The sequence below is a fragment of the Triturus cristatus genome, chromosome 4_1, assembly GCF_964204655.1.
Source record: "Triturus cristatus chromosome 4_1, aTriCri1.1, whole genome shotgun sequence".
NCBI lineage: Eukaryota > Metazoa > Chordata > Amphibia > Caudata > Salamandridae > Triturus > Triturus cristatus.
Window position 1 is genome coordinate 440,400,470 of NC_140585.1, and position 13,787 is coordinate 440,414,256.

General features: G+C 49.2%; 1 protein-coding gene across 1 annotated transcript in view; it reads left to right on the forward strand.

Annotated features, from left to right (window-relative positions):
- The window catches only part of RAD51AP1 (RAD51 associated protein 1), a 361,837-nt gene that overhangs the window by 148,035 nt on the left and 200,015 nt on the right, over nt 1-13,787 (forward strand). The window contains exons 4-5 of the mRNA XM_085652597.1: nt 11,542-11,636; nt 12,146-12,232. Of these exons, the coding sequence (XP_085508723.1) occupies nt 11,542-11,636; nt 12,146-12,232 (182 nt within the window). The remainder of the gene's footprint in view (nt 1-11,541; nt 11,637-12,145; nt 12,233-13,787) is intronic.

Consider the following 13,787-nt stretch of genomic DNA (forward strand, 5'->3'; position numbering starts at 1 on the left):
TAGCGATAAAAGACTCCCAAGAAGCCTCCTAGGAATCCTTCCAGTTGAGCAGATATAGGAGCAAAAACACGAGGAGGAAGTAAAGAAAAGAAACATGGTAGCAGTACACATTAAGTAGAAGAAGAAGAAGTACTCACCAACCAGAATCCAGTTAAAGGCGCCATCAGTGGTATCTAGGGTAAGCGAGCCAGTAGAAGCCAGGAAATAAAAGTTTAGTAGAAGGAGAGAGTAGGATAATTAAGAGAGATCATTTGTTATTGCAGAAAAGCTACACCACAAGGCGACACCACCACCACACAACAGAAGAGGAGCATCGGTCACTAAAGTCAGGGTGGGTATAACCTAAGAAAGGTCACTTAGGGCATAGTAGAATAGAGTGTAGAGTAGAGCACTTAATTAAATATTATTTTTTCCCTCACAGTACATCCACTTCAATCACAGCAGTGGAAGATAGGAAGAGCGACAACACTCAAGAAAGAAAAAGACGTAGTGACTGTCTCTTCTCTGTCCAATTCCCCTTTCCCCCCACCGGTTCACTTGGGCTTACTCGTATAATCGGCGAGAGGCCCAGAGAGCTGGGAAGGGGCGTTGGGAACATTCTGCTCCCGAGCGATCCAGAAGAGCACAGAGCCTGACAGCCTTCTCCATATCTAGGAAGGCCGCGATTGCCTTCATGTCGTGTTGCACATGTTGTATTGTGCCAAAGACCGTACGAAGATTATAAGTGAGGCTTCTATCAGGCACGAATCCCTCCTGTTCCGGGGCAACCAGTTCCGGAGTCAGAAGTGCCAGTCGAGTCGCCAAAATTTTTGCGAACAATTTGGCATCCACGTTCAGCAAGGAGAGCGGTCTATACGATCTTCCCGTGGTCTACCTGATTTGGGGATTGCAACTAAAATAGCTTCCCTCATCGTTTGCGGCATCTGTCTCGTAATACACGTCATCAAATAATTCCGAAAGGTGGGGGAGTAATAAGTCTATGAAGGTTTTATAAAAGTTCACTGTGAGGCCATCCGTCCCAGGGGCGCTATTCACCTTCATTCCCGACAGTGCTTCCAATATCTCGTCTTTTTCAATGGGGAGTGCAAGGAACTCTCTACGCGAGTTAGATAGAAAGGGCAACTTGTTGTTCCAGGTAATCTAGTATTTCCCCGTCCATGTCCGATAGGCGTGAGGCATATAGGCCGAGTAGTATTGTTTAAATCTATTAGCTATATCTACTTCATCAGTGATGAGTTCACCCTCGTCCGAGTGGATTGCTGTAATTAGGGTTTTATCGCGTTTGGCTTTCAGCAAGTTAGCCAGTACTGATCCCGGTCTATCCCCCTCTCCGTACACGCGTGCTGTAGCGTATTTCCCCAGATGTTTCATTTCACTGTCTGCTGCCTCCTGATATTCCTCCAATAACTGCTTCATTACCTCCGCGGACTCCCCAACTGCCCCGGTCACCTGGCGGGATTCCAACTCTCCCAGTTGGCGCTCCAAAGTCGACAGTCTCTGGCGAATGTCGCGTAGTACCCCTGAGTGTTTAGCCATGGCCACCCCCCTAATACATACTTTGAAAGCCTCCCATACCGTCTGGAAACTATTTATTGACCCAATATTGGTGGCGAAAAATGTTTCTATAGCTTCAGCTATCGTTTCTTTGAAGAGAGGGTCTATCAATGAATAAGGGGGAAATCACCATGTAAATGGAGGGATTGTCTTCTTGGGGGTGGACAGAACGAGGAGGAGCGAAGAGTGGTCCGACAGAGTGCGTGGTAGTACCTGACATGCACGGATATGTGGGATTAGGGATGTCGATGCCAGCCAATAGTCTATTCGAGTGTGAAGATTATAATAGGCAGAGTAGTGTGTGAAACCGCCTTCTAGCGGGTGGAGCTCCCTCCATACATCAGTGAGGTCCTGACTGATCAATATTCTTTCCATAGCTCTAACCGCTGATGCCTGCCTCCTAGTTGGACCCCCTGATCTGTCTAAGCTCGGGTTCCTAACAAAGTTGAAATCCCCACCCCAGAGCAGGTGTGTCACCCCACATCCCCTCACTGTGTTAGCCAATGCAGTAAAGAACTCCGGGCAGTCGTAGTTAGGGCCGTATACATTAACCAGTAGAAGATCTAGTCCTCTTCCCTGACATCTGGAGATCACGAACTTCCCACCTGCATCTGCCTTCAGCAGTCGTAGTGTGTATTCAGATCTAGGGTTCACCCATGTCATTACCCCTCTAGCGTGTGAAGTGAAACCTGCAGTGTTGATATTACCCTCAATGCCCCTGGAGCTCATCATTGGGCTCTGCAGAGAAAGATGCGTCTCTTGTAACAGGGCCACATCTATCTTATGTCTGTGTAGATAGTTCAGCACTTTACGCTATTTGCGATGGTCATTCAGACCCCTCACATTCCACGATGGCGTTCTGAGGGAGTCTATTGGTCTCTGGTCAATAGTTACTTCTAACATAACCATCCCTTCTATAGTGCTTCTCAGAGCGTCCTGAAGCCTGTGACTGATATTTACACTGTACCTCGTGAAACAACATATCTGTCCTCCTCAACTTTGAAAACAAAAACAGGGTCCCGGCCCTCACCCTCCCCCCTCCCACAGCAGACCACCCACAACTCGGTCGCGCATCATCCCTAGTAGGGACCTCCCACACCACCCTCCCTCCCCCAACTGGGTTAACAGTAGTGGTGTTTGTCACTTACGGGTAGAGGTCGCTCAACGCACAACTAATAAAAGTAAAAACCACTGGTGACAGCGTGCATCTGTCCCGACCCCCTCCCCCTCCACCGACAGCTAACCATACACCCTTCACCAAACCACTAGTCGTATCTGTACTTGCCATGGTACCACTACGCATCCCACTGATTCGACTTAACCAGAAACATGTAGTGCCCCGAACATCTCTCTTGACCAATGCTGTAGCTGCCATGAGGTCTTTAGATACCTAACGCCTGGCCATATACCCAGCCAGTGCAAGCAGCATGGTCACAGCAGTGTACATTGAGGAGTCAATAGGCATCCGTCTCAGCACAACAATATGTACGATTCTGTTTCTTCCCCCTTCCTCCCTCCACCCCCCCTCCCCTCAGGATACTTATCAACAGATCACGATCAATCGAGAGCTCAGTATTGTTCCTCCAGCGATCCCCCAGCTGCTTTGGGCTCCGTCGTTGTTCCTTGTTCCAGTGCTTAATCGCCTTTTGCAGCGCCTTTTGGTTCCACAAAGATGTGTGAACGCCCCTGTCTGTTCACCCGTAGCTTAGCTGGGTACAGCATTGCATAGTCCAGACCCAGTTCCCGCAACTGTTTTTTCATGGGGACAAATTGTCGGCGAGCCTCTTGCACTCGAGCAGTGAAGTCCGGGAACAGCGAGATGCTTGACCCTTCATAAGTCAGTGTCTGTTTGTCCCTCGCCGTTCGAAGGGCCGCGTCTCTGTCCTGGTAATTTAGCAACTTTGCGATGATTGGCCGGGGCGGGGCACCCGGCAGAGGCCTGGGCCCCAAGGAGCGGTGTGCCCGTTCCACCACGAACATATTCGAAAACACCTAAGCGCTCAGAAGTTTGACCAGCATCATCTCCACAAAACGTTCCATATTGCCCGTTTGTGTCGTCTCCTGCAGGCTGGTTATCCGCAGATTACAGCGTCTCGAGCGGGTCTCCAAATCTTCCGCTTTGTCCTGCAGCACCCGCGTAATCCTCTCTAGCTGTTTGTGGTCCGCATCCAGAGTCGTCTGTGCCGCCTCGACTTCAGTTAGCCGCCGTTCAGACATATCTAGTCTCTCCACATGCTTATCCAGCCTTTCCCCCATCCTGTCCATCCGATAGTAGAGTGCGTCGATTTTCGTGCCCAGAGATGTGATACCGTTCTGCAGTCCCTTTTCCATAGATAACAGCAGGCTCTTCATCCGTAGGCGTTGGGGGACGATTAGTCGCTTGTTAGGTCGAGTCCTGCAACGTTTTTGTTCGAAGGAGAGCTTGGGTTGGGTCTTGTCTGTTCTACCCATTGTCTTCCTTAGTGTAGGGGGGAGGCCAAGGACAGCTGCGAGCCTCCACTCTGGGAGGGAGCATGCAAAGACCAGGCCGCCAAACCCCACCCGGGGAGCTATTGCGGCGCCTCAGACCAGTAGCTGGCTCGCGGTGACTATCAGCTGCATGTGTCAGTATGCGGTACAAAAGGGGGTGGTGATGGACAGAGCATCAGAACCAATCAAACACTCACACCCAGTCAAGGGATCTGGGTTTAATCCATCACCGTTCTTTAGCCCACTCTGCCACCCCATTTCAGACATGGCCATATGCAAATCAGTCTGACCCTGTGCCTCATGGGAACAGTCCAGCCCGAACTGCCAAGCCATGCCTTCCCTGGACTGGAAACAAGCTTCCTAGGACCGGTTTCTGGCATTTCAGCCGTCTTCAGCCAGGCTTGCTTGAATCCAGTGGCAAAGTGAGCAAGGGACTCAACGTCTGAGCATACCCTACCAACTTATGGCGAACAAAGCGGTACAAAAGGGGGTGGTGATGGACAGAGCATCAGAACCAATCAAACACTCACACCCAGTCAAGAGATCTGGGTTTAATCCATCACCGTTCTTTAGCCCACTCTGCCACCCCAGTTCAGACATGGCCATATGCAAATCAGTCTGACCCTGTGCCTCATGGGAACAGTCCAGCCCGAACTGCTAAGCCATGCCTTCCCTGGACTGGAAACAAGCTTCCTAGGACCGGTTTCTGGCATTTCAGCCGTCTTCAGCCAGGCTTGCTTGAATCCAGTGGCAAAGTGAGCATGTGTCAGTATGCCAGGCACCTGGGGCAACACCCGTTGCTTCCAGTGTCCATTCATATCCAGTCGCATCCCGCTTCGTCAGTGTCCAGCCAGCAAAGCAGCGCCAATCCTGTTTGCTTCCTAGTGCCGCTAGAACTGCATCACCATTACTCCCCCCGTGGGCTGCACCATGTATAGTCCACTCCGCACTGTCAAGATTTCGTGGGGTACACTGTTCTGCTTCCTATGTGAGCTATTGTCCGTCTTTATATTGCCACCTGCACAGGAGTACCATTCACCGCATCTACCACAGCCCGATCAGGCCTGCACTGGCAGACCCCACCACGGATGGCCGGTCACACCCAGGGGCGCAACTCCCAATAGGGCGTCTGATCAGTGATCACTGTCCGCGTCGGTCCTGCCTCTCTCTGTGACGCCACTGTGTCCGCACCCTGTAGCAGCCCCTGCGATGGATGCAGCACGTGTTGCTACTATCTGGTCGTGGCACCGCAACCCCTCTTGTCTGCTGACGTCTGCTCGTGCCGCTTGAAAGTCTGCCTCTTCCAGAGAAAAACCGTCTCAGCTTTGCTATATTGATAGTGCCGTCACCACTCCGCAAAATGCAGCAGTCCGACTGACATCAATTCTGCGTCCCGCAGAGCAATTACCTTATTCCACCATCCCTCTCGCCGGCATTCACATCTCGCAATAGCGCCTCCGAAGGCTCTTTCCGCGCAAATCCCTGGGGCCACAAGAGCACGCTTTCCTCCTGGTGAGCCGCAAAATGGCTGCGTTGCGTACTCTCAAGAGTTTGCCTGTGCAGTCTGGGTTGGAGTTAGGCGTGTTTTGCCCTCACTGACCTCTTATGTGGCCTCCTCCAAAACGCGTCTTCCCCCACTGCAGGAAGCCACCGTGGGGCAGATCGCAGTCCGGTATTCACACTCGCGCCGGGGGAGAGAGGGATATATCAGCTCCCCCAGGTGTTCCTCCTCCAACGCTGCAGCTCTCTTGGTCTGGCCACGAAGAGAGTCTCGGTCATCCCCCCACTCGGGCTACAGCTCCGCCGTTTTCCCCGCCGGGATGTGCAAAGAGCCGAGCGTATCTGAACCTCGAGGCACAGGGGACCGACTCGTCCTCGCCGCTCACTCCCACATGCACAGCGACGCTGCTCCGCCCCGTGCGCACCTCAGCTCGGGGAGTCGTGGCCCAGTACTCCGCACGCTCGCCAGCTCCGTAACATCAGTCAGGGGGGGGTCCAGGGAGATCAGGGTTTCGTCACCGGGATGCGGCGGCGTTCCGCACCACGAAGATCGTTCCGTGATACTTTGGAAGGCGCCGGGTGATCGGATAATTCCAGGATTGTTGGTCAGCGTGAAAGAGCTCTAGGCTCAGGCAGCCATTTTCGACTCGAGCCAAGCTCCGCCCCCGCATGGGTAAAATAATTGAGTACAGGTTCTGTGTAACATACTAGCGAACCTAAAGTTAAATATAATTAATCCAAAGAAAGAAATCATACCTTAATTAAGATAACCAAGTTATTTATATGCAAGCTTTCATTTAACAGATTTCACTTTGTCAGACAATTTCCAAATGATGCATTAAAAGAAACATACACAACTTTTTGTTTAACACGTGTAATGTGTTTTCTCCCACAATATATAAAATATGTTAAGGAATGCCAGAAAGCAAAGCCAGGTTTAACTCCCAGTTCTCTTGCATTGTCAATTTCATACATGCAGCGTCCTAAATAAAGAGATTCACCATGACGCCTCAGATTATACCCAGCCATATGCACATCAGTCTTTGGCCATGCTCTAGGAGCTGCCAAGCCAGGTCAGTCAATCAATCAGGGGGTTTAGAGCACACTCTCTCAGGGTGCGGAGGGGGGGAGGATGTGAGCAACTCTGTGGTTCGTTTCAAGAGCCAGGTCTTGAGGTCCTTTCTGAACTGGCGCAGTGTCAGGCTTCGTCAAGTGCAAGAGGGGAGTTCGTTCCTGTGAGGAAGGAGAAGGGGCTGTGAGGTAGGAGAAGGATCTGCCCCCTGCTCTGGTCCTGTGCATACGAGGGACCGTGGCTAGGGTGAGGTCGGCAAATCGTAGGTTTCTCTTGAGGGTGTGGTAGGAGATTTGTTCGTTGAGGTATTTGGGTCCGGTGTTATGGAAGGCTTTGTAGGCTTGTGTGAACAGTTTGAAGTTTATTCTTCTTACGACGGGAAGCCAGTGGAGGTTGCGGAGGTGATGGGTGATGTGGTCATGCCGTGGGATGTTGAGGATAAATCTGGCTGTGGCATTCTGCATGGTCTGGAGTTTGCAGAGGAGTATTTTGTTTATCTCGGCATAGAGAGCGTTTCCGTAGTCCAGTCTGCTGGTGATGAGTGCGTGGGTGACGGTCTTCCTGGAGTGGGGGTGGGTGGATTAGTCTTGTGAAGTAAGTGGAGGGTGTTGAAGCAAGTGGAGGACACGGCGTTGATCTGGCAGTTCATGGTGAGTGAGGAGTCTAGTATGATGCCGAGGTTGCGTGCGTGGTCCGTTTGAGTGGGTAGGTTTCCGAGGGTGGGGGCTACCAGGTGTCGTCCCATGTGGAGGGGGTGGAGCCAAGGATGAGAACTTCTGTTTACTCCGAATTGAACTTCAGGTAGCTGGCTTACTCAGGTTGCAGCATCTTTCATCCCTTCTTGGAAATTGTGCCTGGTAATGTTGGATTCCTTTTAAAGGTAGAGGATGAGCTGGGTGTCATCGACGTATGAAACTATGTTGAGTCCGTGGTTTCCAACGATGGTTGCGAGGCGTGCAATGTAGACGTTTAAGAGTGTGGGGGCTGAGGGAGGACGGTGGTCTTATTATTTGTGTTCTGCCTGAGAGAAAGGATCGAATCTAGTTTAAGGTTGTGGCTTGGATGCCGACGTCGTGGAGCCTGGAGGTTAGTGTGTAGTGGGAGACGGTGTCGAAGGTCTTCTGAAAGGTCTAGGAGCATGAGGGCTTCTGTGTGGCCTTGGTCGAGGAGGGTGCGGATGTCGTCTGTGGCAGTTATGAGGCAGGTCTCGGGGATGTGGTTTCTGCAGAATCCAGATTGAGAGGTGTCTAGGATGTTGTTGGTTTCTATGATGTGTGCTAGGTGGGTATTGATGGCCTTTTCGATGACTTTGGCTGCAAATGGAAGCAGCGAGATGGACCTGAAGTTCTTGATGTCTGTCAGGTCTGCGGAGGGCTTCTTTAGGAGGGGACCTGACTTCGGCACGTTTCCAGTCGTTTGGGAATGTAGCAGTCTCGGGGGAGCAGTTGATAGTTCTGTGTAGTTTAGGTGCGATGGCAGTGGCGGCCCTGTGGAAGATGTGCGGCTGGCATGGGTCAGTAGGTGCTCTGGAGACAATGCTTTTCATTGTCTCTTTGCGGTGTCTTCTGTGGTGAGAGGGGTCCAGGTGAAGAGGGTCTGCTGGTTGGCGTCGCTGGTTGTGGGAGTTGGGTCAGTGCAGTGGTCTTGGTCGTCAAAGTTGTCGTAGAGCGTCTTGATCTTGAGAAGGATCTGAGTTTGTTGCAGAGGTCTTTGGAGGGTGGGACATCGGCTGTTTCGCTGTTGGGTCTGGCAAATTCTTGTATGATGGTGAAGAGTTCCTTGGAATTGTGGGAGTTGGAGAGGATTCCGTCTTGGATTAATTCTTTTTGATTTGATGAGTTGGTGGTGTGCCATGATGGCTGCTTTGTAGGCGGAGCATGCTTCTGGGGTTCTGCTGTTTATCCACGTCTTCTCCATGTCTTCTCCAGTCGTCGGCAAGAGCACTTGGATTCTTGGATGTCCGTGGTGAACCAGTTGGCTTTCTTGTTCAGTCCTCTTGTAGTGTTCTGGATGGGGCGAGAGCGTTGGCGCAGTTGGCGATCCATTGGTGGCGATTGCTTGCCGCTGTGTTGGCTTCTGTCGTAGTTGGAGGAGGGGTGCAGTTGAGGGCAGAGGTGAGGTGTTCTTCAGAGACTCTGTTCCAGTTTCTGCATGGGGGGGTGGGGTGTGCGCTTGTGTACGGTGGGTTTCAGGATTGAGAAATAGATGCAGTGGTGGTCTGTCCAGAGCTGTCCGTGTGGCTGAAGCGCATGTTGTTTCCTCTGGTGAAGATGGGGTCCAGTGTGTGACCTGCTGTGTGAATTGGGATGGAGACAAGTTGCTTCAGTCTGGTTCTGGAGGGCGGTGGTGTTGGGATAGCTGTGGTTGTCCAGATGGAAGTTCAGGTCCCCGAGTAGTATGTAGTCCTTGGAGGCGAGGGCATGGGGAGCGATGTGATCTGCAATAACATTGGTGAAGGGGATGCGGGGTCCGGAAGGTCTGTAGGCGAGTGTTCTGTGGAGCGTCGTTCAAGGGTTGGGCTGCATCTGAAAGTGGATGTGTTCCATGAGGGGGCGAGGCATTGTCAGAGTTGGTGGTCGTTAGTCGGAGAGAGCTCTTGTGGACGATGGAGAGGCCTCCTCCTGGATGGTTGGGGCAGTCTTTCCTCGGGATGTTATATCCATCGGGGATGGCGTTTGCGATGTGTGGTAAAGAGCTGGTATTGGTCCAGGTCTCTGTGAGGAAGGCGACGTCGGGCGAGTGAGTGTTGAGGAGGTCCCAGATTTTTACGGTGTATCTGTGCAGGGAGCATATGTTGAGGAGGATGCAGTTCAGTGGCTTGTGTACCGTGGTATCCGGTGGGTTGGGGGTGGCTGCCTGGGTCCGGCAGTGGTTGAAGGTGCGGCGGCAGTGTAAGCAGGAGATCGGGCCCTGGGTGGTGCTCGGTGTCGAGAGCTGGCAGTTATTGCGTTCGGGGTTGAGTGCGTGGAGAGTGCTGGGGTCATAGTGGCGGGGGGGTCAGTGGACCAGGCTCCCTGGTGCTGGTTGCGGTCGGGTCGCAGACTGGCTTGCCTCTGATGTGCCTTTGGGGTGGGGGACAGTGAGCAGCTAAGAGGCGGGAACACTGGGGGGGAGGGCCACCGAGGCAGTAGCGGCGGGAGACACAGAAACCAGAAAAAAGGCAAGATAGAAAAAGGCAAGATAGAAAAAGGCAAGATAGAAAAAGGCAAGATAGAAAAAGGCAAGATAGAAAAAGGCAAAATAGAAAAGGCAAAACAGAAAAGGATGACAGACACAGAGCGGACTAGCAGAAAAGCAGTCTCTTCCACTAGACTGCCGGGGATGAGGCTCTGGCAGGAACCTGTGGGTGGAGGAGGGCCTCGAACACCTACCTGAAGCTCAAGTTGGCGCTGAGGACAGTGCTTTAACGGTGGAGCTGCACAGGGGGAGAGCAGTGACTGACAAGGTTAAGAGGTCCTCTCTTAACTGGTACGCAAGCAACCTCAAACCGGTTTCAGCCTGATTTAGCTTCTTCAGTTGTGTGTAGCTTGTTTCAAGTGACACAAAGAGCAAGCGACTCACGTCTGCTCATACTCTTGGCCACTTAAGGCGTTGCATCAAACACTCAAAAGGTAATAATGTGTCACCAAAGATATTTCTATCTAACTGATTCATATGTTTGACAGTTAGTATTTAAAGGTGTGCTTGTATTTACAGTAATTTTCATTTTTAAAAGAAAAAGCACTGGCTTCACAATAATATACTGAGTGGTGTTGTGTACCAGTGAATTAGGGTTGCTAGCCCACACCACCTCCCCCGAGTAGGATTTGGGCAGCTCTGTTTCGCTAGCCAAAGAGTCAAATGCTACAATGGAGTAATTGGTTCACAGTAATAAGACATCTGCAAACCTATTACTTGTGAAGGTCTCATCCCTCACTTTCTTACACATACCATCTGAAATCTAAAGTTTACATATCAAATAGAACCCTGCTCCTCCTTTCTACTCTTCTTCCTCCTCCTTCTTCCTCTTCTCCTCTTCTTCCTCTTCCTTCTCATCTTCTTCCTCTTCCTTCTCCTCTTCTTCCTCTACATCCTTCTCCTCTTCTTCCTCCTCCTCCTCTTCTTCATCCTCCTCCTTCTTCATCTTCTTCCTTTTACTCTTCTTCCTCCTCCTGCTCCTCCCCCTTTTCTTTCTTTTCTTCCCCTTCCCCATATTTCACACGCAAATGTGAAATATGGAAAATATTTAATGGTACCTTGTGGAATATGAATGTCCTCACCATAACTGCAGCCACTTGCCCGCTCTGCAGAACTTTACTATTGCCAGTGCTACAAGGATTATACAGCATAAATTGCCAGATTATGCAGGTAGAATATCTAAAGTATGCAACTATGCAGCTCATTCCCTGGTAGTGTTATCTTCAAACATCCAAGCTAGAAACAACGTTTTTTTGTGTGAAATCTTCAATGGAAATGTGACAAATGCAGAAATTCCATAATTATGCAGTACATACTTTTTAATACGATTTCAATCTTCTGACCTTTTCCATTGTCCATTATTTTATTAACAATTTATTCATGTCAGATAAAAAAACGAAACATTCTAATTCCATTCATGGTCCATTGTTAGCTGCACTTTGAAGAATATAGCTTTTTCAAGCTAATTACCCCAAAATAAACATGGAATACAAAAAATACATAACTGGTAATGAGTAATATGGTCTTTTATTGACATCTTGGGATTCTGGTGACATTTTTGCAAAGGGGATTTCGGATATTTACATACTGTAAGGAAATCCCTTGCAAGAAAAAGTGTCTAGTTTGTGACATTTAATTTGTAACTACATAAGAGCAATTTTAATATACATGTGGCAACAGTTGGTTCTATCACTAACTGTAGTATACATTTCAAACATAGGGAAAGACCACTAAAATACAAACTTCATAACTTAACCTTTTTTTTTCAGGAGAACATTGGATGACACACTCTATCAACGAGACTTAGAAGTTGCCTTAGCCTTATCAGTGCAAGAAACATCAATCGAGGTGCACTCATCACCAAGTAAGGTTTACTATGTATTGGTTGTTTTCACCCGACGTCTGCAACTGACCTACTAAAAACCCTACTAAGAGTACAAGTTTTGAGTTAAGATATTCGAGTTAAGATATTGTTTTGTATCAAAACGGTTTAAAAATGTGAGCTTTGACTTGCAAGTTTGATCACATCTGTTTAGTGCTAGTCTACAATGTAGTGTTTAAGCGCCCTTGTTGATTGTCAGCGAGATGGGCGGAGGGACAAATGGTATGATTGACATGGTTAATTAATTTAATTTGTCTCTACTTGAGCCATATTAACATTAGAAGTTGGAGAAGTGTTTTTCTATTAGTGGAGCTATGTGGTAGTCTGCCCTTGCATATTGTGGTATTGCAATATAGGTGTCCTATTGAGAAAATAAGCCCAAAATAAGACTCAAACTCAGAATGTGTGGTTGTATCGCCACAGATTTATCAATCACTCATCGGTTACAATGTTTATTTCTTTGTTTTTTTTTGTTGCTGTCCAACATGTAGGTATTGAAACATGCACAGATACCCAAACTGATCATGTGCATTGCCGTCCCCTCCTCTCAAACTGCAGTGTGGACGGCGAAATCCTGGGTAAGCTACATATTGCCTTTGGCTTTCATGCCACCCAAAGTGCAAGACCATTTGAGGCATGAATATCCCATCTACAGATTTTGTTCAGCAGATGACACTCCGAGTCTGCTTTCGTTTACACAGCAAACATTTTAGTGGTTGTTAAATGTGCCGATTCCGACTTGAGAACGTAGATGGGTGATAATTTGCGGCTTTGATCTAATTTATAACAAAAAACTCATGCAGAGTGCTATCCCGGGTACTTTTCGCATTAGTTATATTTAAATAGGAGCCTGATGCTCATGTAGATAATGTCCTAAGCTAGTGAACATCAAACTCGAGGTTTCATTTTCTGAGCTGTTCATGGAGTTCACCTCTCACTCTAGGGTTGGCTCACTGATACGGTTTACTCACTTTCCAAAACCCTTTAGCCTGCTACACTGGGTTCTGTTCTAGCAAACACTTCCCTTTTGGGTTTCGCCTGCACAGCGCTCTTGTATTTTTAAAAAACGACATCTTAAAAGCGGATTAGAACCCATCAAATACTTACCAGAACTCACCATTTGTTGATTCCAGTGTTGCTCTATTTTACATGCTTCTTATTGGCCAGCATGTGGTCTGCTTTCACTTTCTGCTCTGCTTTGTCCTCCATGAAGTGGAGCGTGGACCAAGTACAGATTCCAGTCACTGGCCACTGATTAGTGTCCTTCTACTGGCTACTTACACTGCAGGTACTTTATTTTTAGGTCTCGCCTGAGCCAGCGCTTTGGCGCTGGTCTGGCGAGAGCTTTAGTAAGCGGGGATTTGGAAGTGCCAGGCTAGTGCTTTTCAGGCCTCCAAATACAGTGCATGTGCGCCGGGCGCGCGCACCATTTGTCAGCCTGCCTGATCACTTTCGCGGCTGCTTTGATGTTCTCAGTGAGCAGCGCGGCCACTGAGAACATCAAAGCGGCCGCGAAAGTGCTCACCATTTGCCACCCCCTCCATTATCCCACTTCCTGCTTGTTATTTTATACTTGCCTCGTACCTCCGTTGTCCCTTTGTAGCCCTTTTCGTTTGTTTTAGTTCTTTCTGCAGTCTGGCTCTCTTATCTTTTAGAAGGCCAGTAACACCGAAGGGTAACGTAAAGTTCACTTAAAACTTAACCCAAACACGTTCACAAATTTCTTCACTGTAAATGCATTTTCCAAGGAGCATGTTACGGTTTTTGAAGTTCTGCTAATAATTTCGTCGTCTTCGTGCAGCTGGTCAGTCTCAAGCACCTCCGTTGCTCCCTCACCCCACCGACTAACCATTGTTCCCCCCACCGTCTCCTTTGTTGCTCTCCAACACCTAGTGGCACTGCTTTTCCCCTTTCCTCCACGTGCTACTGCTCCCCTTCCTCCTCGCACTGCTGCTAGCCCTCCTCATCGCACTTCCCCTACTTCTCTTCTCCCTCGTTAACACACTACTGACCCTCTCTTGTTTATTCACATTTCATTTCTTTTCAAAAACTTCTCCAACCTCCCATAACTGCCCTTCATCAGCGTTCCTTCTTCCTATACCTGATTGTTCTTTTTTTTTTCTGCACCGTCGC